The sequence below is a fragment of the Microplitis demolitor genome, chromosome 5 (genome assembly GCF_026212275.2).
Source record: "Microplitis demolitor isolate Queensland-Clemson2020A chromosome 5, iyMicDemo2.1a, whole genome shotgun sequence".
Lineage (NCBI taxonomy): Eukaryota > Metazoa > Arthropoda > Insecta > Hymenoptera > Braconidae > Microplitis > Microplitis demolitor.
In genome coordinates, this window is record NC_068549.1 from 18,218,986 (window position 1) to 18,246,920 (window position 27,935).

Genomic DNA, 27,935 nt, shown 5'->3' on the forward strand with positions numbered 1-27,935 from the left:
AAAAATTACAATCTCTTGATTAATACTTCGACTACTGTAAGATAATATAAAATGTTCTAAATTTATATTTTTTCATCGTTAGTATCAATTTCTATAAGATTCTTAGAATGATAAAGTAAAGATTGTAGGGATGGATTAGAAATATTTTTTAAAATATATTAATCATTTGAGCCTTAGTAAATACAACACAAAGATAATAATAAAATTTTTACTTCAATATAATAGATATTTAAGCCATTTGTCATTCAAACGGACAACTTTTAAAGTATTTGAAACACGCAAATTCACTTCTAATAATTTTGAAATGATAAAAAAAAAATATATTTTGTGAGTCATTTTGGTGCTACGTTGTTTGATAATGTAGAATACTTCAATATATATCTATTGAATTTATCTGTCAAATTCCACTTCCACTTGAGATAAAATCTTCACTATCAATTTCATTTAAGCAACACAATAAAATTAAAATATCAGTTGTGATTATGACTTTGGCATGATGAGGTCGTCAAGTAAATTACTGTGGGTGCTTTTAGCATTTTTTTATATTCAAAGGAAAAATTCAACTGCTTTAAGATTAAAACTTCCATTGCTTACATCAAATGAGAATAACTATCAAGCAAATAATGATCCGTTAAAAGAAAACGTTCATAATATCGATTTTCGTTTACCAAAAAATTTCATTCCTTTGTCATATACAATAATTTTAAATCCAATTTTGGATGAGGTTCAAAATTTTACATTCACTGGTAATGTTACCATTTTAACCCGTGTTGAAAAAGTAACGGATGAATTAATTTTACATCATGGAAAAAGCATTGCTATTGATTCAATTGCTCTAATAAATAATAAAGTCGGGGCTTTGGATGTACGAGGAGACAATTATTATGAAAAAACAGAAAAACATGTATATATACTAAATAAGTATCTGCCTGAAAAATCTATAACTGAAATAAAAATAAATTATAGTGGAATTTTACGCGATGACATGATTGGTTTTTACAAAAGTTCATATCTTAATGGACCTGGTAAAGTCACGTAAGTCCATTTAATTAATTTGTCTGGTTAAAACTGCTCATATAAATTTGTTACTAATTAGAATATCACTGTAAGTAAACTATAACACTGTCTTCTAACTCATTAGGTGGCTAGCCGCAACTCAATTTCAAGCGACTCATGCAAGACATGCTTTTCCATGTTTTGACGAGCCGAGTTTGAAGGCTAATTTTACTATCGTTATTAGACGACCTCAATCATTTTCGAGTTTAAGTAATATGCCGCTAAAAAAAACTGTTGCAATGTAAGTATTACTGATAATTAATTTTGAAAGTTAAGAAATTATTAATTTCTGAAGAAAGGCGGACAAAACTAATCTAATGTCACCATATATATTGATATGTAACTATTCATGGCATTCAAAGAGAGTTATGTGTAGTTTACTATAATTATAGAAAACCATACATCTAGAAAATTTAACGTACTCTAAAATATGTATAACTCTATAAATATTAAGAATAGCAAATAATTTTGAATAATCAAATATAGTTTCGATGGTGTTATTTAAATACATACGGCGACCACAAAACTTTATTACGACTGGTTTTTACGTCATTTGACAAGCAAGATAACCACTTCATCTGCAACTTGACGGTAACTTAGAGCTGAAACTTGACTTCAACACCCCTGCAACTTTTTGGCGTGTGCAGTTATAAATTACCATTAAAGACAATTTTGGAAAATACAATTTTTCGTTATAAAATTCTTTGGCGGCCAAATTACGGTAATTTACCGCATTTTGCCGTATTTAGTATAAAATACGATATTTCTGCGGTAAATTTGCCTTAATTTTCGACATTTTTCCTGCAGGCATCGTTTTCTATTTTAGTGTAATACTTCATTTTACGGTATAATTCCGCAGATTTGTCGAAATTTTATGGTAAATGAACATTCTATTGCAAATTTACGATTAAATACTGTACGTTTATCGTAAAATAACGTATTTTACCGTAGAATACCATAATTCCGAATTACTGTAAATTATGGCAAATTATAGTAATTATCGTAATTTGTCATAATTTGGATCCATTAGAGTTTTAGGGGTGATATGTTTTGCCGGCCTTATCCCGTTTTACCAGCCCTTCTCCTATTATCATTATGATTTCGTTATTTCTGATGTATTCAATTTTTTGAAAAACTTTAGTGGTGACGGATTGGAATCTGATACTTACATTAGTAGTGTACAAATGTCGACTTATCTAGTAGCATTTATTGTGTCTGATTTTAAATTTAATGAAGACAAAAAAAATAATTTTAAAATCTGGGCACAACCTATAGCTATTAATTTAACTGACTATGCATTACAAATTGGTCCTAAATCACTGGATTATTTGAGCAATTTATTTAATGAAAGTTATCAATTACCAAAAATGGATATGATAGCAGTACCAGATTTTTCTGCTGGAGCTATGGAAAACTGGGGCCTTATAACTTATCGAGAAACTCACTTACTGTATGATAAAAATGAATCTTCAGACATTGCTCAACAAAGAATTGCCTCTACAATTGTTCATGAGTGTACTCACATGTGGTTCGGAAATTTAGTTACTCCAGAATGGTGGGGATATTTGTGGTTAAGTGAAGCATTTGCGAATTATTATCAATATTTTGCTACATCTCAGGTAATACAGTTAAAATTATGATATTTAGAGAAAAAAAATGCGCAAATGTTCATTAAAAGTTTGAAAATTAATTTTTAGATCGAGCCAAGTTGGAAAATGGATCAACAATATATTGTAGATCACCTTCAACCAGTGCTTCAAGATGATGGACTAAATTCATCAAAACCAATGACACGGGAAGTAAACTCGTCAGAGGAAATCGGTACAACAGGTGATATAATTACGTATTCCAAAGGTGGAAGTATTTTACGAATGATGGAACTTACTTTCGGCTCAAACATTTTCAACTCTGCTATTCGAGATTATCTCAAAACAAAGTAGGCATATATATACTTTTTGACTCTTTTTCAACCCTTACGAAAAAAGAACAATGAACACTATTGAAAATGCAGGTGATTATTAATGTTTCATTAGCAGTTCCTAGTAATCTAACTACATGGAGAACAAAAAATCTGATAAACCGTTGACTTTGGGCGCCAGCCCAAAATCTTCCCGCTATTTTCAAGCTCGAGAAGCTCAGAAACATTATCGACAATAGATTTCCGAGTCTTCGGATGTCATAAGATTCAGTCTTTAATCCTAAAAAATATTTGGAACTAATCGGTTCCGTGATTTTGAATTTAATAGAAAAAACACTTTTTTTAAATTTTTGTCGACAACAATATCTTCTGAATAAATGATCCGACTTTGATGGTTTAAATAGCATTCGACGCGTTTTATAAATTTTTAGAGCTGATGAGAATTTGGGATCGATCGATTCAATTTTTTTGAATATATTCGGAAAAAAACCGTTTTACACCATTTCTTTCTCCAATGATATCTCCCGCCCAAATTACCCGATTAAGATGGTTCTTGCAGCAATTTGAAATTCAGAGGAAAGTTGATGGCTAACAAACTTTTTTCAATTTACGCAAGAACCATCCAAATCGGTTAATTAATTAAAAGGTTATAGAGCGTTTACACACACACACACACACACACAAAGACACTTGGACGTCGTTCTGAAAGTAGTCAGAATAGCTTCTAGGACTTCAAAATGTCGACATCTGATAAAAATTCGATTTTCGAAAATCGATGTGAAAACAATAACTTCTCGAATTTTTCCGAAATCTTCGATTTTTTCGCGATAAGTTAAATAACAGTAACCATTGCTGCGCCGAACAGTAATGCAGTTAATATTCTATACAAAATAACCACATATCTTATAGAGCCGTAAAAATTACTCGAACGACAGCAAATGTAGTAAGACCGAAAAAAAATTGTAGTTTTTCTAACCATAACATTGTAGTAAAACAATCGTAATTGCGAGTATTCAATATGTAGTAACGGATACTATATAAATAGTACAGACTTTACTACGAGTGTGGTTGAGGTTATTCCAAGTAGAATTTGGCATTTTTTTACTTCAAATTGTGAGAACTTCAACTACAGCTGCTGTTGTAAAAACTACAATTTTTTTCTATGAATGATACTAAATGCACTAATAGTACGAAAAGTAATAATGATGCTGAAATATTAGTGTTACTCATTAGTATTTTTCCGTAAAGGGTATAAAACGGAAAAATGCAAAAAAAAAAATTTTATGTGAACGTTTCTGTAAGGAAATATCAATCGGCAACTCCGGATGATCTTTGGAACTCATTTCAACGTAAAATTAATTTAACTAATGAGAAAATTCTTTCATCTATTAAAATCTTAATGGATTCTTGGACACGCCAAGCAGGTTATCCTGTAATAACAGTTACTATGGAAAATGGATTCGCTAAATTACAGCAGGAACGATTCCTTCTTAGAGAAAATTTTGAATCAGCGTCTAAAAACGTTACTTGGTGGATTCCTGTAACTTGGACAACAGAAACAGAAAAAGATTTTCAATCAACTTCATCGAAACATTGGTTTAATACGAAAAATTACGAAATCAAGTTGAATGCTGATAAGTGGGTTATTTTCAACATTCAACAATCTGGTAATTGATTGTGTTGATTCATTAATATATCGACGTAGATCAAGTTTATTTTTTTACTGATAAATTGATTGTTTTAACCAGGTTTTTATCGCGTAAATTATGATATCCAGTCATGGTATCGTATTATCAATCTATTAAACAGTGACTCGTTTAAAGAAATACACGTGATAAATCGTGCTGCTATCATTGATGATTTGTTAAATCTTGCTCGAGCTGGCCTTGTTCCTTATACTATCGCTTTTAATGGACTCAAATATATAACAAGAGAAACTCAATATTTGCCTTTTAAGTCAGCTCTTGCTGGGCTTGATTATTTACACAAACGTTTCGATGGCCGGGCAGACTATGACCTATTTGCTGTAGGCATCACGAAATAATTATTGTCGTCTTAATAATGATACTATAAACTGATGATATTTTTCATTTTTAGAACTTCATTTTAAAATTAATAACACCTATGTATGAAAATCTGGGATTTGAAGATAAGGCTACTGATGATCGATTAACAATTCTTTTAAGATCCGAACTTAATTATTGGGCTTGCAAACTCAATCATACAATATGTGTCGAAAAATCATTAAAGTATTTTAGAGATTGGATGACAGATTCTACAAAGACGTAAGTTAAAAGAATAAATTCCCGAGTATACTGAGAGAAAAGAAAATTAAATTCAAGTAAGTATGTTTACTTGACTCATAATACTAAAAACAAGAAAAAATTTACTACATCGAAGTATAATATTTCTTACCTTTATAACAATTGTTTAAATCTATTCATAAATTTATACAGACAATGCATTTTTATTAAAATTAAGAAAATATTTTCTTGGCACTATTTAAGTAAACTAATACTTAAATTAAGAAATTTAACTTGGAAATATACACTTTTTTCTCTCAGTGTAACAATAATCTAGAAATCTCTAAAGAGATATGAATTCGATATTTTATTTAGATCTACGTAAATCCAACTTTGCCATTGCTTAAATCTATGCAGATTAGACTATTAACGAAAAAAATCTTTTCTTTTTGTTCCCATTTCGAAAATAGTGAGTTCTGAACATAAAAAAAAAAAGATTTTCGTTTATAACAGTCTAGGGTTGATTTATGGACATCTAGGTAAATCAAAGTTAAAAAAACAAGTTATAAAATTCTAAACATTGAAAATGTCGATTTTAAAAGAGATTTCGAGACATAAACAAAAATAGATATGAGAACCATTCCCATAATATATTGTAATTGTTACCGTCAATTTCCTTCCACGTAGATATCAACAGATTTATTCAGATCTACTTGGTTTAATGTAGATCTAAATAGATCTGTTTCAGAAAATTTTTTTACTAATTAGCTTTAATTTTACGGTTTTTTTTTTTAGAATTCCTAAAAATTTGAAAAGTGTAGTTTATTGTACTGCCGCACGATTTAGCTCAATTACCGCAGATGATGGTGCAAATGATGAATACAATGCACTAGCTGGAATACTACATCACTTTACAACAGATACTTTGACAGTTTTGGGTGCACAAGCTTGTACGCAGCATAAAAAAATCTTAAAATTGTAAATATCATTAATAAAACTGAAAAAAAAAATTTTAATATTTGCAAAAAAAAAATTTAAACTTTTTTTTATTATTTGAAGGTTACTACAAAGAACGCTTGGAGGATTTGAAAAAAGCGGTATTCGGAAACAAGATGGAATTTATGTTTTCCAATCCGTTGCAAAGTCTAGTCTAATTGGTGCGGAATATATTCTAGAATTCATTACTGAAAATTATGCAGAGATGCTGAAGTAGTAAGTAGAATACAATAAATTCTTGAATTACTTTCTGTGAAAAAATAGTATATTTTTCATACTACCTGCATCGAGCATTGATAAAAAAAAATAATGCTAGATTTTAAATATGCAAATTTGAGTTATTTAATAATAGTAGATTGTGTGACAAGGGATGAAATAAAACGATTCCAGACCAGGGTAAGGTGACTGCTCGAGGTGAGACATTATATTACTCACAGTCCGAAATTGTATTCTATCCTGTGACACACTTTATTTTTTATGATTACCTGAATTGGAACCTAAAGTTTCAGTCTCAGCAACCAGTCAGAAATAAGTTAATTTAACACCAATGGTGTGATAAACTATCAGCGTGGACTGTTTTTGAGATCATTAAGGCAATCAGCAACCCATTAAAAATAGCGATAGATGCAATTTAAGCAGAAACTATAAATACTATTTATTATCAAGCAAAAACTGTAAATATTATCATTACACATTATTTACACTATTATTAATTATTCACACTCATTATTATAAAATTTAATCACAAAGTCACAACTTTTAATTACGCAAATAAAATGAATGGTCGAAAATTACTATTAAACAAATGACAAGTATCAAAGTTGAAATTGCGAAAGCCTTCAGTTAGCGAGCAACAGTATTATTTTCTCGCCTCCGGGCGGAAAGCGTCAACTTTCGTCCCGCTGTGCAAAACAGTTGCCGCTTTCCGCCTCTGTCGACGAGAAAAATAGTATACACACCTCGGCTTCACCTCGGCCAACAATTACATGTGATCTGAGGCATTTCTTACTTTACTTCCCTAGATATGTAATATACTATTACTTCTTCCTAAGAGACGGAATAAGTTTGTTTCCGCCCGCTAACTAAATTCATACGAAAATAGGATATTACACACCAAGGGCAGTAAATTAAAAAATGTCTCAGATCACATATAATTATTCTACCCTCTAATTGAGGACTAATTTACGCATATGCTAGTATTTCTTTGTAACATTAGTTTGAAATTAGCTGTTTCGACTAGCTGTAATAGTACTGAAACTTAAAGCTTCGATGCTGGTATCATGGAAAAATTACTAAAGTAATTAAATTCTTTTTTTCCAGTTTTGGTGATAACGGTTCTATTGTTAGTATAATATCAACCGCATCTCAACATTTTTCAACACCAAGTCTCGTAAAAAAATTTGAAATCTTCATCACAAATATCAGCAAAATTTTAGAATCTACTGTTATTGATTCACTTAAGTCGTCTTTAAGACTTTCGCAGTTTGAGCTAGATTTTTACGAAAAACATTCTGCGAGCATAATTTCGTGGATTACAGCATATCATGGAGAAATTAACGAAGAAAATGTAACAGTCTCGAACGAATACCGGCTTCCTACTAATATCATTCCTAAACATTACAATATCAAGTTAACCCCGTTCATTGTACCGAAGAATTTCACTTTCGAAGGCCGAGTTGAAATAATAGCTACTATTGTGAATACTACTAATGAAATAATTCTTCATATTGATGATATTCAATACAATGCCGTTACTTTAAATGTCGATGGCAAGCATATTAAAACCAAAGCAATAACATCGGATAAAAAACATCATTTTATAAGTATTACTGCATTTGAACAAATGGTCGAAGGATCTGAATTAAATATTACAATTGAATATATCGGAAATCTTAATAATCAAATGCGAGGTTTCTATCGAAGTTCTTATATAGATGATTTTAACAAAACAAAGTAATTTTATTTTAATATTCTTATATTTAGTAATTTACAATTTAGGAGAGACCAGAGAAAAATGAAAAACTATTTTCAAGACGAAATTTTTTTTTTATTTATGAATGCTTTATTACCATTTGAAAAAAATGAAGGATGTTAATCAGTCCAGACAGTGAGACCAATGGAAAATTTAGAAAAAAATTTACTTTCCACGATTGTAGTCTATTTCACCTCAGAATTGGTTTCTTTTTGTTCTGAATATAAAAGAATCTGAAAAATATTGATCCTGTGAGCCAACCCCAAACTTCCTGCTGTTTTCAAGTTCAGGGAACTAGAAAACGTTACTTTGGTAAGCTTTTCGCTCTTCGAGCTCAAGAAACGGTTGTGCCGAAAAAAAAAATTTCGATGAAAAATAATAATTTTTGTCAGACGATATACCTTTGGAACAAATCGACTTATCTGCACATGTTTTGCGGTAATATAGAAATAAATCGGGCAAGCGTCTATTCGACCGATTGGGTTCAAAATCGAGTCAGTTCTAAGTTCTAGTGAGCCCTTTTGTTTGCCTCGATACACTTTCCAATCAGTTAATTCGTTCTAAAGATCCGAAAATCCAGAAATAGGCTATTTTCCGAAGACATCGACACGTCAAGATCGGATGAAAACTCGATTTTCGAAAATTAAACCAAAACCAATAACTTTTTTTTTTTTTTGAAAATTTTTAATTTTCTTAGCGGAAAGTTATGAAAAGTAAGATAACAAACACCCGAAAAACAACATCCTTTTCTGAAAATTTAAAATTAGCCGCAGATCGGATAGATCAACTTTCTCTTTATTTGCTACAATCCATATTTGAGCATTTCATAATAAAAAATTATAGTCTTGAAAATAGTGTTTCATTTTAATCAGAATACTTAAGAAAAGTGTGGTATCTTACTTGCCCTGGTTTCCTCTAGAATAACGTAATTGATTAATTGTATTCTTTGTTATTTAAGATGGTTAGCGGCCACTCATTTAGAACCCGTTGGAGCCAGGAGAGTATTTCCTTGTTTCGATGAACCCGGCTTAAAAGCTACTTTTCAATTGAGCGTTAGTCGGTCAGCAGATTACAAAGCTATAAGCAATACCTTATTAAAATCAACAATTAGAGAGTAAAATTACGATTATTTAACAATGCATTAAATTTTAAAGATTCAAAAAATGCATATTATAAGAAATATTATTCTTTTAACAGAGGTGATCGATATTTAGATATTTTTGAGACAACACCAAAAATGTCGACTTATCTACTAGCTCTCGTTGTCTCAGACTTCGGCCAAGCTAGTCACGATTCGAGTTATTCTGCGTGGGCTCGACCGAACGCTATTGTCCAAGCCGATTATGCATCTTCTATAATGAAACCGATTGTCAATTTCTTCGAAAAATCTCTCGGTCATCCTTATCAATTGCCTAAATTAGATATGATAGCTTTGCCAGATTTTGCATCAGGTGCGATGGAAAACTGGGGCCTTATTACGTATCGAGAAACTAATATGCTTTATCATCCTGATTACTCTCCAATTGTATCAAAACAAGCGATTGCTAATGTAATTTCTCATGAAATTTCTCATCAGTGGTTTGGAAATTTAGTCAGTCCACAGTGGTGGAATTGTGTTTGGCTTAGTGAAGGATTTGCCCGATATTATCAATATCATGCAACAGCAAAAGTATTACAAACAAATTTTTATTACAAGTTCAATTTATATGAGTAATTATTTTTAATTATTTAAAAAAAAAATATATTAATAACCTTATTTTAGGTTGAAACAGAATGGGGTCTAGAGTCGCAGTTTGTTGTTGAACAACTTGAACCATCATTTGCCGTAGACGGTTTACTTTCAAGTCATCCAATGTCTCATAATGTCAATAGCCCATCTGAAATAAGCGGCATTTTTGATACAATATCGTATTCAAAAGCGGGAAGTGTTTTACGTATGATTGAAAAAATTTTTGGAACCCAAGTATTTTACGCAGCAATCAATGATTATTTAAATATGAGGTCAATATTGTAAAGCATATATAGTTTTTAACTATATCTGTACTGAAAATTTAAATTCCTGCCTTGTTTAGCGGGAAAAGTACTTTTCTCTTATGAGAAAACAAATAATATAAATTAGCCCTAGAACGATTACTACCGCAAAAAGAAGCAGAAATTTTAATTTTCAACCGCAGATCTGGGGAAAAATAGCATACACACCATGGACAAAGGTAGGGCGTTTTAACTCATGTGTATGCCACCCTCACCTTTGACTTGGCTGGGAAATTATTCACGGGGATTGAAATGTTCTATTTTTATCCCTTGATGTGTAATATAACATTTTTTATTCAATGCAGGCCTGATTTGCGCGCTTTTTGACGTCTGCGTTTCGCACCATAAACGGCTCTTTAGCGACCAGTGCTTAGAAGTTGATTAAAGTCAAAGTAGATTTCCTCGTTTTCTACCAGCGTTGCGAAAAGAGTGTTATAATGAAATTTCAACACGCGTCTCAAGATTTTTGACTGAGATCCGTCTGTTAAACATCATAAAAACTCGTTGAGTGATAAAGTTTTTTGTCAAAATCTAAGTTGAACGTGTTGATGGTTTGTTATAATCGCGTGGGTGCACCGTGTTACTAAACAGCCACAGACTTTGCTTAACAGATTGTCATTAATCGCGTAAATCAGGCAATTGTTGAATAAAATATAGTGCACACTAGGGTACTCAGATATTCTTTGTCATGTGACCCTATGATTCGTGCTGAAAACATTGCCTTCGTCACATAAAGACTATCTTAGTAATCCAACAATGCAATATACTATTCAATGCTTATTCGAATTTATTTAATGAAAATCTTAATGATTAATTATTTAACAACAGGAACTATTCAAATGCAATACCAGATCACTTAGTTACAGCTTTTCAAAAACAAACAGACAAATTAAATATGAAACTGAATGTTAAAACTATTATGGATTCTTGGACTACTCAAGCAGGATTTCCAGTACTTAATGTTAAAATTGATAAAGAAATTGTTGCGTTTTCACAAGAACGATTTTTATTACAAAAGCCTAATGGGGTTTCTGTTAACCAACTTTGGTGGATTCCTATTACTTGGACATCAAGTTTGACACCAGATTTTTCTACTACAACTCCTAAGTATTGGTTGAATAAAACTGTAGACTTCATTAAAATCAACGATACATCTAACAGCGAATGGATTATTTTTAATGTTCAACAAGCTGGTGAATATGAATTTTTAAAAATAAGGAAATCTGTTATTGACAGAATTGTTCAAAAAAAAAAAAATTTGAGTCATTTATACATTACATTACAGATCCCGAGTAACAAAAAATTATGTGGGAAAAATGTCCCAATATAATTACATGCAATTATATATAATTGCTGATATTATCATTTCACACAATTTTCAGGGATTAAAAAGGAACTAAAAGGACTCTTTACCTTTCAGAATACATCTAGTTGATACCCTGGAAAAAAATTATATTTAATTATACATGATTATATATACTTATATATAGAAATGTCCTAATGTCATTATATAAAATTATATATAAATATACATTTATATATATATATATATATATATATATATATATATATATATATATATATAATGGTTTTTTATATATAATTATATGTAATCATGCCTTTTAACGAAAATTAACGTAAAAATGGGTTCATTTTAAAAAGAAATGAGTTGCTAACTAAAATAATTATATTTGGTTATAAGAAATGCATTAAATTTGAAAACCCGAACTTAAAAATGTGCTATAAAATACATGCACTATAAAAGACAAAGAGTCCCTTTAAATTATTTTTGATTCCGTAAAAAGCTATGTGAAATTTAACTGTAAGTAATTATATATAATTATATGTAATTATGTTGGGATTTTTTTTACATACAATTATGTGCATTTTATTTACGATTATATATAAAAAAATCATTTTATATAATTACAATGAGCCATTTCCTATATGTAATTATATACAGTTAAATATTATATCTAATTTTATATGGATTGTATATAGTTAGATATGAATTGGATATAATTATATAATATTTATATAATTTAATTACAGTCGAGTCTCGTTATGAACCCGCATAAAGGGGTGTAGGGGAATATAATTCTAAGAATTTGTGTACCCCCACTCTGTCAGCGCAGGCGACAGTCGTGAGTTGAACTTCCCCTACTTTTTAAGCGTGTGAGTGTGTACGTGATTGTTTCCAGTATCTCGTTATGAGTCCGTTTGACTTGAGTGTTATGTTTCTTATATGTAAATAGGACTAATATGATAAATAAACTCTTAATTTCTTTTCATGAATATACGGTCTCATATCGAGACTCTGAAATTAATTTTTTTTTCACGTTGTGGAGGGGGAAGGTCTTCCGTGGAAATCCTGGTTCACGAACTCATAACGAGCGGACTCAAAACGAGACTCGACTGTATATACATTTTTACCCAGTATACTTAAATATATGAACATATTTCGGCATAAAATACCATTGAAAACTTGTAAGGGCGTAGCAGAAAAAAAATTGTGTACACGGAAAAACAATATAATAGTGAGAACTTTCTGCGACAGTACTGAGTATTATTCAGAGAGCAGTCGATACAGTCTAGATAGCATATAGTAATTTCTGAAATTTTTTTTTACAGAAAGTACTCAGTACTATCCCCGAGAGTTGCCACTACTATATTGTTTTTTCCGTGTACATGCTATTATGGCGTCGGTGACGTAGGGGAAGGGGGGCAGAATGGGCCCCCAAAAATTTTGAGTGCCTCGAATGAGTTAGGGGCGAAATGGGTCCCCAAAACTTAGTGGCTCATTTTGCTCCCCCCCCCCTCCCCTTCCCCTACATACACAATATTCTCCCATAATGTTTTTAAATAATTCATATATTTTATTTGTAGGGTATTATCGAGTAAATTATGACAATTTGTCATGGTTTCGTATTATACGAGTTTTAAAAAGTGTAGAGTTTGAAAGGATTCATGAAATCAATCGTGCGTCATTACTTGATGATGTATTCAATCTCGCTCGTGCTGGATACATTAAATATTCTATTGCCCTAAATTTAACTCAATATTTATCTCAAGAAGTCAATTACATTCCGTGGAAAGCTGCTTTTGATGGTCTTTTTTATTTGAATACAAAATTCGCTGGCAAAGATATTTATAACTTATTTCGAGTATTCATTATTTATTTTTTACTTTTTATGGTGAATAAAACTTGTTTATTGTAAATTTTAATAACTATATTTATAATTTAGACTCATGTTTTAACAATACTGGAACCAATTTACAAAAAATTAAATTTCAATGAAGCTAAAAACGAAACTCATTACGATAAAATTTTAAGACGATACGTGATTAATTGGGCATGTGGATTTGGCATAAAAGATTGCATCAATAACTCTATAACATTATTTGCTGCATGGAAATCAAATGAATCAAAATTGTAAATTTTACTTTATGATAAAGAATTTCCAAAAGTAAGTTTTTCATGGTTAATAAAATAAAAAACCCTTTGAATTGCAGAGTTCCTGTAAATCTTCGAAATACCGTATATTGCAGGGCAATAACTTATGGCAGTCATGATGACTGGGAATTTTTGTGGAAAAAATATCAAACAGAAAAGTTTGTACATGAAAAACAAGTTATTATGAGTGCTCTTGCATGTTCTAAAAATGCATCACAGCTAAATACATTATTACTCAGTGCCATAACTGAAAATTCAGGAATACGGTCTCAAGATAGTTCGACTGTTTTTGCGGCTGTTTATAATTCGGGATTATTTGGAGCTGAAATAGCTCTAAATTTTGTCGCTCAATATCACGACGTTATGTTCAAATAGTAAGTATTTTTATAATACTATAGGAATCCGAAAAAAATTTTATAGCCTCATTGTAACGGTTTCTACACGGAAAGAAATTTATGGTAACCGTTCCTAGTACATTTATGAAGTATCCCATACCGTTATGGTTATGATGACTTGGAATTATGGGATATAGGCTCATACTTTCTGGGAAAAGTTCCTATCAGTATGGAAACAATTCCCATTATTATGATAACAGTTCCTATATCGCATGTGGATGAATTATGGTAATGATTACCATACTCATAGGAATAGTCCCCATAAGCAATAAGGAACCAATCCTATAACCATATTGTAACGGTTTCTAAGTGCATATGGGAATAAAACCCTATATATTATGGTAACTACTCCCATAATATTATGGTAATCGTTCCCACTATACTATAGTAAACGTTGCCATATATTATGGCAATCATTCTCATAATGTATGGAAATTATTACTATATGATTATCATAATGGTTACTATAATATTAAGGTAAGGGTTACCATATATTATGGTACCGGTTACCATACTGTTATGGTAATGGTTATTATAATGCTATGATAATGGTTACCATAATGTTATGGCAATGGTTACCATAATGCTATGGTAATGGTTACCATAATGTTATGGTAATGGTTACCATAATGCTATGGTAATGGTTACCATAATAATATGGTAATGGTTACCATACTGTTATGATAATGGTTACCATAATGTTATGGCAATGGTTACCATAATGCTATGGTAATGGTTACCATAATGTTATGGTAATGGTTACCATAATGCTATGGTAATGTTTACCATAATGTTATGGTAATGGTTACTATAATGCTATGGTAATGTTTACCATAATGTTATGTTAATGGTTACCATAATGTTATGGTAACGGTTACTATAATAATATGGTAACAATTATTATAATATTACAGTAATGATCCCTATACTATATAAGGGTACCGTTCCTATAATCGACATTTCAGAAAAAACCGATTACCAAGCGTTATGAGGATCATTTCCATAATATACTGTAATTGTTATCTCAAATTTCTCTCCGTGTAGAGTAACACTTAATAAATGTTGAGAATTTTGATTTTCGTACTAAATAACACTTTTAAAGTGTTAAATAGTAGATCGATTCAAAATTTGTAAGTAAAATGTATTGATTTGATACAAGAAATTTTACACAGACCGTTTTTAACTTAGATACACATAATTTTTTATTGTGTCGCATTATAATAACCATAACATAAAAATAATAATTATTTTAATTTTTGCTAACAATTATTTTCTTGTAATAGTTATGGAGATTATGACAGCATCGGAAATATTTTAAATGGTATATCATCACAGTTTTCAACAAAAGAATTAGTATTAAAATTCCAAAATTTCATTACGACGCAGCATAAAAATATGTCAAAAATAGAAGAGTTCCTTAAGTCATATTTGGCTCGTGCTTATGAAGAACTTGATTGGTATGATAGTTATAGTCCAGAAATCTTCGAGTGGCTCGACAAAACTTACCCTAATGCTGATTATCGTCTTCCGAAAACCATTTATCCAACCACTTACACAATAAATCTCACTCCTTATCTCGATGATAATAATTTCACATTCGATGGTCAAGTACAAATTAATATGACTGTGACAAGAAATATTTCAAGTATTGTATTGCATGCAAATAATTTAAAGATAAAAAGGATAAATGTACATGAGAATTCTATAAAAAATCTTAAAGTATCAAGTTATTTTATAAATTCGACTACTAATAAATTTAGTATCTATCTCGCATCTACTGTAAATGTTGGATCGTTTCTGACTGTCGACATTGAATACTCTGGAATTTTAAATGATAATATGGAAGGTTTTTATCGTAGTTATTACAAAGATGATAATGGAAACACTCAGTAAGTAATTTTTAAAAAGCTTAATTAATTTAAATTTATTACTCTATAACTACACAGACAAAAAATTACTGTAGTAAAAATAAAAATACTTGCTAGCAGTCCATTCTTCAAAAAAAGTTTACTTACAATACAATAAACTTTTTTTTTTAAATAAACAAATTATTTAATTTTTTATTAAATTAATTTTTTATTATTATTTTTTTATGTTTGTTGACAAAAAACTATTCTATGTTCATATATTTTATTATAACAGTTTCAATAATATATTATTTCATACAAGTATTGATAGGAAAGTTTATTATATTTTAAGCAAAGGTTTTTTTTTTTAAAAAGAACTACTACTAAAGAAATTATAATTTTTAGAATCATCAAAGAGCTCCATTGAAATGTACAGTAAATTAATTTCATGATTTGAGTTTATATTTTTTCAATCCAAGTAATTTGTTTTCACAGTGTAATTTATTAATGCACTGAAAAGGATTTTTTGGTACAAAAATTATTTACTCACCCCAAGAATTTTACTTGTCCGCAAAAATTTTTTGTATTATAAACTGAAAATAAAAATTCTTGCGCCAAGAAATCCTTTTTTTTGTGCATTATAGTGATTTAAAAATCTAATTAATCTTTATTTATTTTTTTTTTTTTCAAGTCCATACGATGATTTGTCAGCTTTATGCTTTTTACAAATCCTCTTTGAAAATCCGCTCAATTTTAGAGACTTCGTAAAATGCATAAAACTGAAAAATTTTCATAGAAGATTGAAAAAAAAAAAAATTTGCCGATTTCTTCTGTCGCTCTAATTATCATTAATTATTGTCAGTTGGTTGGCAACAACACAATTCGAGAAATTTGGTGCTAGGCAAGCTTTTCCATGCTTTGATGAACCAGCATTCAAAGCTAAATATAATATTAATATTCAAAGACCAAATAACTATCATTCTCTCAGTAATATGCCATTGATTAAATCTGTTCCTTCTGTGTAAGTATTTTTTCAAATTTATACATGCATAAAATAAACACGTAAACGTAAATCAATGTTATCATTTAGAAGTCAATTAACAATAAATTCGTTACTTTATTATTTTTTTTTCAATGGAACTACTCAAATATATTATATCTTTCTTATGATTAAATATATATTTAGCCATATCCAAATATACGATATTTTCGGCTCAAACAAATCTTTTTTTCAGTGAACTATTTTTTAGCTTAACACAGAATTTAAAAGGTTTTTTTTTTTTTATACGAACGTTACTATTATACTATTACCTGTCTTAGTAAACACCAACTTATTCTATGCTTTTTCTAGATACTAAAAATTTACAAAAAAAAAACACATTTTTTTGTTATAACAAAGTGTCTCATTTTACCTCACTGTCTTCTTTATTCCATTCACTCCTATATTAATTTATTCATTTTAAAGAAAAACTAACTGGACCTGGGATTATTATAAACAAAGTGTATCTATGTCATCTTATCTCGTGGCTTTTATAATTTCTGATTTTGAACCTGCTACGAATATCAATAAAACTTTCAAAGTTTGGTCTCGACCAAATGCTGTTCAGTATGCTGTTAATGCTTTGGAAGTCGGACAAAAAGCATTGAAATTTTTAGAAGATTACACTGGAATACCGTATCCAATTGAAAAAATGGAATTTGCCGCCATTCCTGATTTTGCTGCTGGCGCCATGGAAAATTGGGGACTTGTTACTTTCAGGTTTTTCTTTTTTAATAAAAAATTTTCTATAATTGCAACCCCAATAAATATTATAATGAGTCAAAATTTCTGCGAATGACACATTTAATTCAATTATGTTACAAATGTATCATTTTTCTTTCTACATATATAGAGAATATGGATTATTATCAAAGGAAAATATAACCTTAACGTATTATATGAGGTATCTTAAGACTGTTATTGCTCATGAACTCGTACACATGTGGTTCGGGAATTTAGTTACTTGTGATTGGTGGGAATATCTTTGGCTTAATGAAGGATTTGCTCAGTACTTTGAATGGATAGTCATTGATTCGGTAATTAAATATTTTGAACATACATTGTTAATTTACGATAATGATAACGAAGTATGAACAGTTTTTAAATTTCTAATGTATATTTCATTTAAAGATTTACCCGAAAGATAATCTAATGCAGCAGTTTACTGTATACGAACTACAAACTGCATTATTGAAAGATTCGTTTATTCACATGAGACCAATGAATAATAAAATGAAAAATCCGTACGATGAGGGAAAAGATTTTACATCAGTTGTATATGGAAAAGGTATGCATACTAAAAAAAATAGTATCTTATACATCCTGTAGCATTGGTATCATACACGGAAAAAAATTTCCTGTTGCTGCAACAGGAAGCAGCTATGTTGCAGTAACAGAAAATTTTTTTCCGTTTACTCGATGTTACTAAATGTCAATTGAGAGATAATTATATAAACTGTTTCTATTACGTCCATAAAATATCAACCCATAATGTTATGGTAACAATTACTTGGAATTATGGAATATATGCCCATAATTTATGGAAAAAGTTGGGATACCTTTGAAAATAATCCCTACATTGTATAGTTATGGAATTATGGTAATGGTTACTATACTCATGGGGATAGCTCCCATGGTTGACAGTTAATCAATTTATGATAACAATTTCAGCTGCAAGTGTGATTCACATGATGCACCACGCATTCGGTAAAGAAATATTTAAAAAATCTTTGCACAATTATCTTGATGCAAATAAATACAATACAGGAAAACCAGAAAAATTATGGTCCGCTTTTCAAATTAACGTTAATAAAAAAGGAGGACTCGGAACTAATGAAACCATTTCTACTATAATGGATTCTTGGACAAGTCAAGCAGGGTATCCTGTAGTCGGGTCAAATGTTATTGCTGGGTCACTTATTCTTACACAAGTAATTTATTGACTATTTTTTAAATTATAATTAAAATGAAAAAAAATTACCGGGCAAGGGGGGGGGGCTCTACATAATGGTTACAGTTTAATAATAATTTTTTTAGGAACGATTTTTGATTACGGGACGTAATAATTCTGCTGAAGAATTGTATTGGATACCTGTGACAATCGCATCTAAATCTAATCCTAATTTTTCAAATACTACTCCAGCTCTATGGTTCGGAAGTCGTGGAATAGTAACTGAAGAATTCAACCTTCGTGATGAGTGGTATATTATCAATGTTCAACAAGTCGGATTTTATCGTGTTAACTATGAAACAGACAATTGGATTAATCTGGTTGATGCATTGAAATCTAAAAATTTCGGGGGGATTCCCGAAATCAATAGAGCTCAAATAATTGATGACTTGCTCCATCTAGCGAGAGCTGACTACATTTCTTATGACCTTGCACTACGTGGTACAACATATTTAATTAAAGAAGAAAATCATCTTCCTTGGCGATCATTTTTCAGTACTGTGAGATTTTTAATCGATCGATTCGATGGCCATGACGTAGGGACACTTTTGAAAGAATATGTTTTAAAATTAATCGAACCTATTTATCAGCAATTAGGTTTTGAAGACAAGTTTAATGATACTGAGTTACATAAATTGAACAGACAATTGATTTTATCATGGGCCTGTCAATTTGGTCATGCTCATTGCATTGATAAAGCAAAACAAATATTTTCTATTTGGCGAGCAATGGAATTTTAGTAAGACTAGGCTTTTAAGAACATTTCAATAATTTGATTATTTGAAGATATGATACTATCAAATAATTCTTTTTTTTTTTTAAACAGTATTTCCCCCGATTCAAAGCCTGCGATTTTGTGTACGGCTTTGAAACATGGAACCTATGACGATTGGCAGTTTCTGTGGGAGCAATATCGGGCATCAAATTTCGAATCTGAAAAAGTTTTGATTTTATCAGCACTGGGATGCACTCAAAATAAAACAGCTATTAACAAATATCTCAATATTGCTATTTCATCTGATGGTTCAATACGTAATCAAAATATTGGAAATGTCTTCTTGTCGGTTTATTCTGCCGAAAAATATGGCGTGGATGCTTCAATTGAATTTTTTACGACAAATTACGAAGCTATTTATAAATTGTAAGTACACAAACACAAAAATCTAAAAAACTGTTGGTCCTATGGGTCGTCTCCAAAATTTACCGCTGTTTCCGAGCTCGAAAATGTTATTATTTATAAATTTTTGAATCTTCGAGCTTAGAAAACAGTTAGACTAAAAGAAAGTACAATTAACTAGAAAAAGGTAGTTTTTGTCTGACAATATCATCAGAATGAATTCACCAGTTTACACGTTCTTTGCGGCAATCGATAGAGCTTCTTGATGTGACTTAGATTTCATTACATCTTGAAACAAATAGGTCCCACAAATTTTGAGTTATGCATCAGAAACCATAAGAAAAAATTTTTGTAGTCTTTATTTTTCAAATTATTTGCGAACTACTCGGCCGATAGACTTCAAAAATTAATTAGATCTAAATCACTATGAGCCCTTTCGACCATCGCTAAGTACGTTCAAATCGGTTTATTCCTTCCAAAGATATCGTCGCGCGCGCGCTATTGGATTGACGAACGTTCATCTGAAAATTGTCAGAATAGCATCCTAAGAGCTCAAACCGTCGACATTTAATGAAAACTCGATATAATACAAAACAAAATCTATTAATTGAATTATAATAACATTTTTTTAATGTTCATTAGTTACAAAAGTTGGGGCCCTGTTGCAAATATATTTTCTAATATCGCTGTAAAAATATCAACTGAAGATCAAATTCAAAAGGTAAAAATTTTTTTTAAAAACAAAAATATTTATCATTTATTTGTAAATCAATCATTAAATACTTAATTATTTTAGCTAATTTCATTTGTCCTGAGCAATGAAAAAAAATTAGCAGAAATTCGTGACTCGTTAGATGAATCGATCATGAATGCAAGAAATAATCTAAATTGGTCTGGGAATCACTATGAAAAAATTTTCGGTTGGTTGGTCGAACAGAAATCTGCAAAAGAACCATCATATGATACGGATGCTATAACACAAACTCGAGGTGCAGCCAGTTCTGTAAAACCATTATCATTGATTTTCTTCTTTATCATTAGTATTAGTCTAATATAATAAAATAAATGAGTAACCTTGATAGCCAAGTTGGCAGCAACCTACTACAGCAACTTGATGCCAAATTGACCATAAAAGTTTGCACTTCCAAGTGTTGATGATTTCTGAGGAAGTTGGTGGCAAAAGTTGGCATTCCATTAGTTGTCTTCAATTTTCTCAGAAAGTTGGCGGCAGTCGATTGTTGCCAACTTCCTGGGAAAGTTGAAGTCAACAGTTACAAGAGCTGAAAGTTGTCATCAGCTTGATCGCAACTAATGTACACTAATTTTTTGATCAGAAAGTCTGGCTATCAAGGAAATTCTTACGGAATGTAGTAATTAGGAAATAAATAAAAATTTTATACAAATTAATACACTTTATTATATATTTCAAATGTTTTTTAAAAGTAAATATTCAAAAATAATATCTAAAATAAAGAAATATAAATATAATTAAATTTAATCATTAAGCAATCGTAATCTGTAACTAATAATAATTTAGCTATAATCGAATGTTTAGTTTTAATCGAAAAAAAAAACAATACTGGTAATGATAGATTGGGTGGTTAGAGATAAAAAACGATTTCTAACATAATCTTGAAATCTAAAATCGTGTTTTATCCCGCGCCACGCTGCATTTATTATAATTGCCTGCATTGAAACTTAGTTTAAATGTCTGCCGCTAGTCGAAACAAAACAAGGGTTAATGATACTTCCTATGTCGCTCTATATCTTTGAGCAAGGTTTGTATAATACTGAAAATAATCTTTTGAAACTTTATAGATTAATCATTTAGTAGATAATCGAGGTCCAGTATCTAATTTTATGGTAAAGTTCCGTAATTTTGCAGTTAATCTGCACGTCTACGGTGAAATATCTCAATGTTACCGCAATTGCACGGTAAAATACCGCATTATTGCCGTAAATTTACGGTGAATTGCTGTAATTCTTCTGAATGCCGCAAATTACGGTCGTTGCCGTAATTTAGAACCGCTAGAGAATCTAAAATAATGATGACATTATTTTTTTAAATAAGTATCCTGATAAAATTTTAACAATATTATCTTTTCTTTAGTTAATGCTAACACTTCTCAAAATTATCTTATAAAATTTTAATACGGTGACATTTTAAGGTTATTGGAAATTTTAAATAGAATGAAGGGCAACGCACCGCCTGAGAATGCCATCAAGTCCTATAGCATATGAATAATTTCAATAGTCCAATAGTTTATTAAAGTGGTTTATAATTATCATCTTACTGCGGTTTATAATAAACAGATACGATTTTTAAACAGCTGACATAAAGTCAGAAACTACTTACCCTAGCGGTAAATTACCACAACTTAGCTAACTTACGGTAATTCTGCTGAATACCGTAAATTACCGTAATTTGAATCCACTAGAGTAAGCGGGAAAGAATTTAACGTTTTTTAACCGACAGAAGGAATTGATTATTTTCAGCTTATTGAATAGCATTGTGCTGAAATTGGTTAGTGTTGAGTGGCTAAACAGACATTGAAACTTGTGGTTTCAAATCAGGTGATTTGAAAACATATGTATTAATGATTACTCAAATATGGCAATTAAATGTATAAAGTTGAAGATGTAATAAAATTACGATAAAAAATTTATAATACTAATAATACTGCTTATTAGCAGTTTAAATCACCCATATACATATTACAATATTTTTTAAATATTTACAAATACATACAAAACAAACCACACAATTTTTATTTCTAATGAGCTAGTATAATAATTAATAACAAGCTCATAGAAAATTTCTTAAATATCTAACTATTTCGATCAAACGACTCAGACTCATTTAACTCATTCATTAAATTTTTTTTTTTTTTTATATATTATCATTATCTTCACGCAGTATTTCTCAATAACCAATCGCGAATTGTGATGTAATTTCTGTCTAACCATCTGATATTTGCATCAGCTTGTTCGACTGACTGTTGAACAGTTCGTGTAGCACTACCCAATTCACTGCTATGTTCTTGTGCAAAGTCTAATAACTGTAAAAAAAAAAAAATTTAATTATTATTTTATGTTTTCATAGGAGTATACCATATTGCGTCATTCTTGGATTATAACCTTGTTAAATATTTGAAAAAAAATATTTGACTCTACCGGGCAAAAATGATCAGACCTGCTCAGGCTTAAATAGGCATGAGTCTTCATGTCTGTTCATGTCCATCCGGGTAAGAAAATTATAGATAAAAAATGGCTCTATATAACTATATATAATTGTGTATAACTATATACATTTATATATAATTGTTTCTATAAAAATAAGAAAAATAAAAAATTCGAGCATATACAGGATTCGAACCGTGGACCTCGCGCTCGAAAGTCTAAACTATGCCGGGTTAATTAACCCGCTACCCGTTGACCTAAGAGATTGACTTCAAAAGTAAGTTTCGTATGAACTTTAAGTAATAAAAATCTTATACGTGATAGATTCTTGGTCAAAAAAATTTTATATCTAATTTATTAATTACTGATTTATAGTTATATGAAATTATATTTAATTATAACTAAGATTTAAAATTTTATCCCATTTACCAGGCTGGATCAGACATGAACAGACATAGACAGGTATGATCAGGCCTGAGCGTATTTAACGCTTCAAACAAGAACAGGCGTGGTCAGGTCTGATCATTTTTTTCCGGGCACAGAAAAAAAAAAAATTCTTGGTGCAAAAAATTTTTACTCTCCCCAAAAAAATTTTTGTTTTTAGTTCACAATGCAAAATTTTTCTTGTGCCAAGAAATTGTTTTTTTCTGTGGAAGATTGTATGGGAATTTATGGAAAACCATACAGACTTATTGACATGAGAATAATTCGAAAATTTTATCCATATAGAAATCTAAGCTGGATTTTTATAGTAATCCACTCAAATAAAAATTAAAAATTACTTACGTCTTTTAGTTCATATTTTGTATTTATTTTTTTAGTGGCAGATTTAACAATATTATTGATTGCTAATAAAGATGACCCACAGCTAAAAAATTTAAGAGAAAAGAGTTATAGTCATTATCAAAATTACTATTTTAAAAAATATTAACGTGCCTCAAGATCGGAACGTTCTTCGCATAACGAAAATGAAAAAAATTTATGCTATTCTACCGCTTAAGGAGTAGTTCCAGAGGTTGAGAGTGGCTTAAAATTTTCGGCTGGCATGCCAGTATCTATATGCAAAAGTCTTCAAAAATCTAGTCTACAGTAGATTTTTTACTTTCTAATTTTTTTTTTTTCGTGGCGCGATAAACGTTTCGATCTTCAGGTACATAATCACTAAAAAAAAAAAAAAAACAACTTACAATTTTCTCAAACGAGCCCATTGATTTCTTAGAAAACTAAATACGAGTGGTTGACCAATAGCATTATTAGCAACAGAACTAAATACACGTGACGTATCTTGTTTTCTAATTCCCGAGTTTTCAGTAGTCGCCCATTCAAGATACCGGCTTAAAATCCATGGTTCTCTTGAACATCCAAGTGCGTACATAAGTAAATCTTTTTCCGATCCTACATTAGTTTTTTGATAACGTTCCCATGCAAAGTCCCACTCAGCTTGTCCACCAGTTCTGATTGCCGTACAATAAACTACACTTTTTAAGTTCGGTGAAATTGGGTTACTTGTATCTGGATCAGGCGAATTACGCCAATTTTGAAATTGCATAACGGCATTACGAACACAATCATCATGACCAAAAGTACATGCCCAAAGAAGTATATCAATACGTGTAAAAACAGTTAGTTGAGGATCACCAGGAGTGTCTTTAAAGCCTACTTCACGATAGATATTATCCAAAAGCTTAAGCATGTAGACTCTAAATCTATCATAACCCTGATATTTATTCAACATGTTATCCAGATAATTCAAAGCTGTTAGAGCTGATTTCCACGGTACATATTCTGTTTCATGCGCCAAATACGAAGTAACATCAAGTGCAGTTGAGTAATCAATTCTTCCAGCACGTGCTAAATTAAGGGCATCATCAATTAGTTGACCACGATTTATTGTTGATATATCTTTATAATTAGCTGTGTTTAATTGTTTTGTGATTAATTGCCAGTTTATTTTATCATAGTTAACACGATAAAATCCCGTTTCGAGAATGTTAAAAATAGCCCATTGATTATTTGATGCTCCAATATTTGACAATGACAACGAACGTTGAGCATTCATCCAGTGTGATGGTTTGGTATTGTTAAAATTTTTAACAGCTTCAGTCGTGTACGTTATTGGTATCCACCATAACGATTCACCCATTGATACTTCAGTAGTACTATTTTGCAGCATAAAACGTTCTTGTGTTAAATAAGCGCCACCTGATTTATAATCACGTGTAACTGTAACTACTGGAAAACCTGTTTGTAGAGTCCAAGTATCCATAATTTGTTTTACGGTAACATTTGGTGACAATACGTGATCCTTGTGCGCTTGATTTGTTAATGCATTCCAAAGATCATTTTGTTCTGAATTGCCGTATGCTTTAGCAGTCAAGTAGTTTGTTAATCCCTGCTTAAATACTTTAGTAGTTAAGAAGTGATCCATCATACGAATTATTGAAGCACCTTTGCCGTAAGAAATGCGGTCGAATATTTCACTTATTTCATCTGGGTGTCCGACTTCAATAGATATTGGATGAGATGAAGCTAAAGCGTCGAGATTAAATACATTTTGTACTTCATAAGTGACAAATTGTTCGAGTATTTTCCAATCTGGCTCTACAGAATCAACGCCAATGTACTCGACGTAGCTAGCAAATCCTTCATTTAACCATAGATCCGACCACCAACTGGGAGTCACTAAATTTCCAAACCACTGATGAGCTAATTCATGAGCAATTACTGTTGCCACGCGTTGTTGACTATTACTGGTTGATACGCCTTCTTGAAACAACATTGCTGTTTCTCTGTAAATAAATAAATCATCATTAAATCAATGAATCATTAATGCATTATTCATTTTTATGAGGTGTTATTTATAAAACAAGATGTTAGCAAATTTACTGAAAAAAGACAGACATAATTTTTATGGAAATTTAACCAGAGGCAAAAAGCAAATTCTAGTTTCTCAAAAACCTCAATTCCTTTGATATTTTAGTTGTCGCTCAGAAAGTAACTCTACTTTAGTACTTAAATTCCTCAATGAGAACTAATGAGGTCTAAATGCGAATAATTGATCAATTTTAGATTATAAGTAAGACCTCAAAATCCTCAACGAATGAAAAGTTATACTTTGGAATTTGGAAATTTTTAGATAGAAAAGGGAAGGGAAAGAATACATCGAATGAGACTTTTGAGGTTCAAAAGTGGATAAAATTATTTCTGTATGTCTTGAGTATTTTGAGACTCTAGTCCAGATTATGTTATTCCAGTTTAGTCCTCAAAGTGGTAAAATGGGTTGTAACTACTACTTTGATAACTGAACTAGGATAACCATTTATACTGCTGTTAATCTTCAAATCATAAATTGATTCTCAAAATCCTCATTGAGACCTTTGAGACTTAAATCCAAGCTTGTTTTTTAACTCAGGTTGTGATATAATCATTCCAATTTCCAAAAGGTGGCCAACATGGTCCACCACTACTGTGACACCATAGCATTCCAAATAAGAATAATTTTTTCGTGTACAATCTATCTCTACCAATTGTTAATTTTATTAATCTACTTAGGAAAAATTATAAACCGTTTAGTAATTTTTAGTTACTATACAATATTTAATACTACCCTACATCTGTTTTACAGAAATTACTAAACAGATTGTAATTTTTGTATACTGTAAAGTATTTAATGCATATTTTTAGACAGTTCTTATATTTTTACTGTACAAAAATTGCTATTCTATTAATTCTATATTCTCTAAATCTGAAACAGTGACTATTCACTGTTTTACAATTATAAGTATATCAAGTGATATACTTATAACTGTAAAACAGTGCATATACACTGTTATTCTGTGATTTTCACTGTTTCAGATTTAGAGAGTACGAATGAATAAAATTGAAGTGTCTGTTTGTAATTTCAAAATAACAGTTTTATACTGAATACGTATGAAAGTATATACGGTACTTATAACAAAAAAAAAAAAAAAAAAAAAAAAAATTTACTGCATTTTTGTCTGTCTTTCTGTTTGTCTATTTGTCCCGACTAATCTCCGAAATGGCTGGACCAATTTTTATGGGACTTTTAATGGCAGATAGTTGATGTTATAAGGAGCATTTTAGACTATTTTTATTAGTAGAATAATAAAGGTACTCAATCGATTTTTCAATGCTTTTACAAAAAACTAAAACTGTTAGGTTTTTATTTGAAACGTCAAATATTTACCTGTAAGTAATTAAGCCCCAATTTTCCATAGCGCCGGCAGCAAAATCTGGCAACGCAACCATATCCATTTTGGGAAGCGGAAATTTAATTTGAAAATAGTCTTCGTAGTGTTTAAGTATTTTAGGCCCGATTTCTAAACTGTATCGCGCTTGTTCGATAGCTTCTTTGCGTGCCCAAACTCCAAACAGATTATCAGCCGACTTCAAGACTTCAAAATCAGAGACTAAAAACGCTACTAAGTAAGTTGACATTGGCACTGAACGTTGGTAGTGATCCCAAACATACGTCGGCATTCCACGCCTAATAAATTAAATATTTTGATTATGAAACTTTCTTTTTTTGCTATTAATTATAATAGTAAGTCACTTACACTCGTTCAGGTTCACCTATTCGAGGCATATTTGACACAGAAGTCATATTTGTAGGTCTAGCAATACTTATTTGAAATTTAGCCTTAAGTGCTGGCTCATCGAAACACGGAAATGCACGTCGAGCATCCGTGGCTTGGAATTGAGTTGTTGCGATCCAT

The 27,935-nt window shown here is 30.6% G+C and overlaps 2 protein-coding genes across 3 annotated transcripts in view; one reads left to right on the forward strand and one right to left on the reverse strand.

Annotated features, from left to right (window-relative positions):
* Positions 1-453: 453 nt before the first annotated feature.
* On the forward strand, positions 454-21,426 carry LOC103569109 (putative aminopeptidase-2). The gene is made up of 27 exons (XM_014441443.2): positions 454-1,035; positions 1,142-1,297; positions 2,198-2,675; positions 2,754-2,992; positions 4,277-4,641; positions 4,723-5,000; positions 5,072-5,259; positions 6,013-6,195; positions 6,277-6,429; positions 7,534-8,166; positions 9,144-9,299; positions 9,383-9,854; positions 9,948-10,186; positions 11,045-11,409; positions 13,103-13,380; positions 13,462-13,649; positions 13,730-14,044; positions 15,349-15,954; positions 16,775-16,933; positions 17,378-17,671; positions 17,805-17,988; positions 18,083-18,239; positions 18,623-18,882; positions 18,989-19,641; positions 19,729-20,043; positions 20,662-20,740; positions 20,816-21,426. The coding sequence occupies exons 1-27, from the start codon at positions 494-496 to the stop codon at positions 21,074-21,076; spliced, it is 8,196 nt and encodes a 2,731-aa protein (XP_014296929.2). The 5' UTR covers positions 454-493; the 3' UTR covers positions 21,077-21,426.
* A 93-nt stretch (positions 21,427-21,519) lies between these two features.
* Positions 21,520-27,935, reverse strand: part of LOC103569098 (aminopeptidase N) — a 48,832-nt gene continuing 42,416 nt past the window's right edge. For both annotated transcript variants that reach the window (XM_053739472.1, XM_053739471.1), the window contains exons 4-8: positions 27,777-27,935; positions 27,407-27,706; positions 24,387-25,988; positions 23,986-24,067; positions 21,520-23,078 (exon numbers count right to left, since the gene is read on the reverse strand). In XM_053739472.1, coding sequence (XP_053595447.1) covers positions 22,929-23,078; positions 23,986-24,067; positions 24,387-25,988; positions 27,407-27,706; positions 27,777-27,935 — 2,293 coding nt within the window. In that variant the 3' untranslated portion in view covers positions 21,520-22,928. The remainder of the gene's footprint in view (positions 23,079-23,985; positions 24,068-24,386; positions 25,989-27,406; positions 27,707-27,776) is intronic.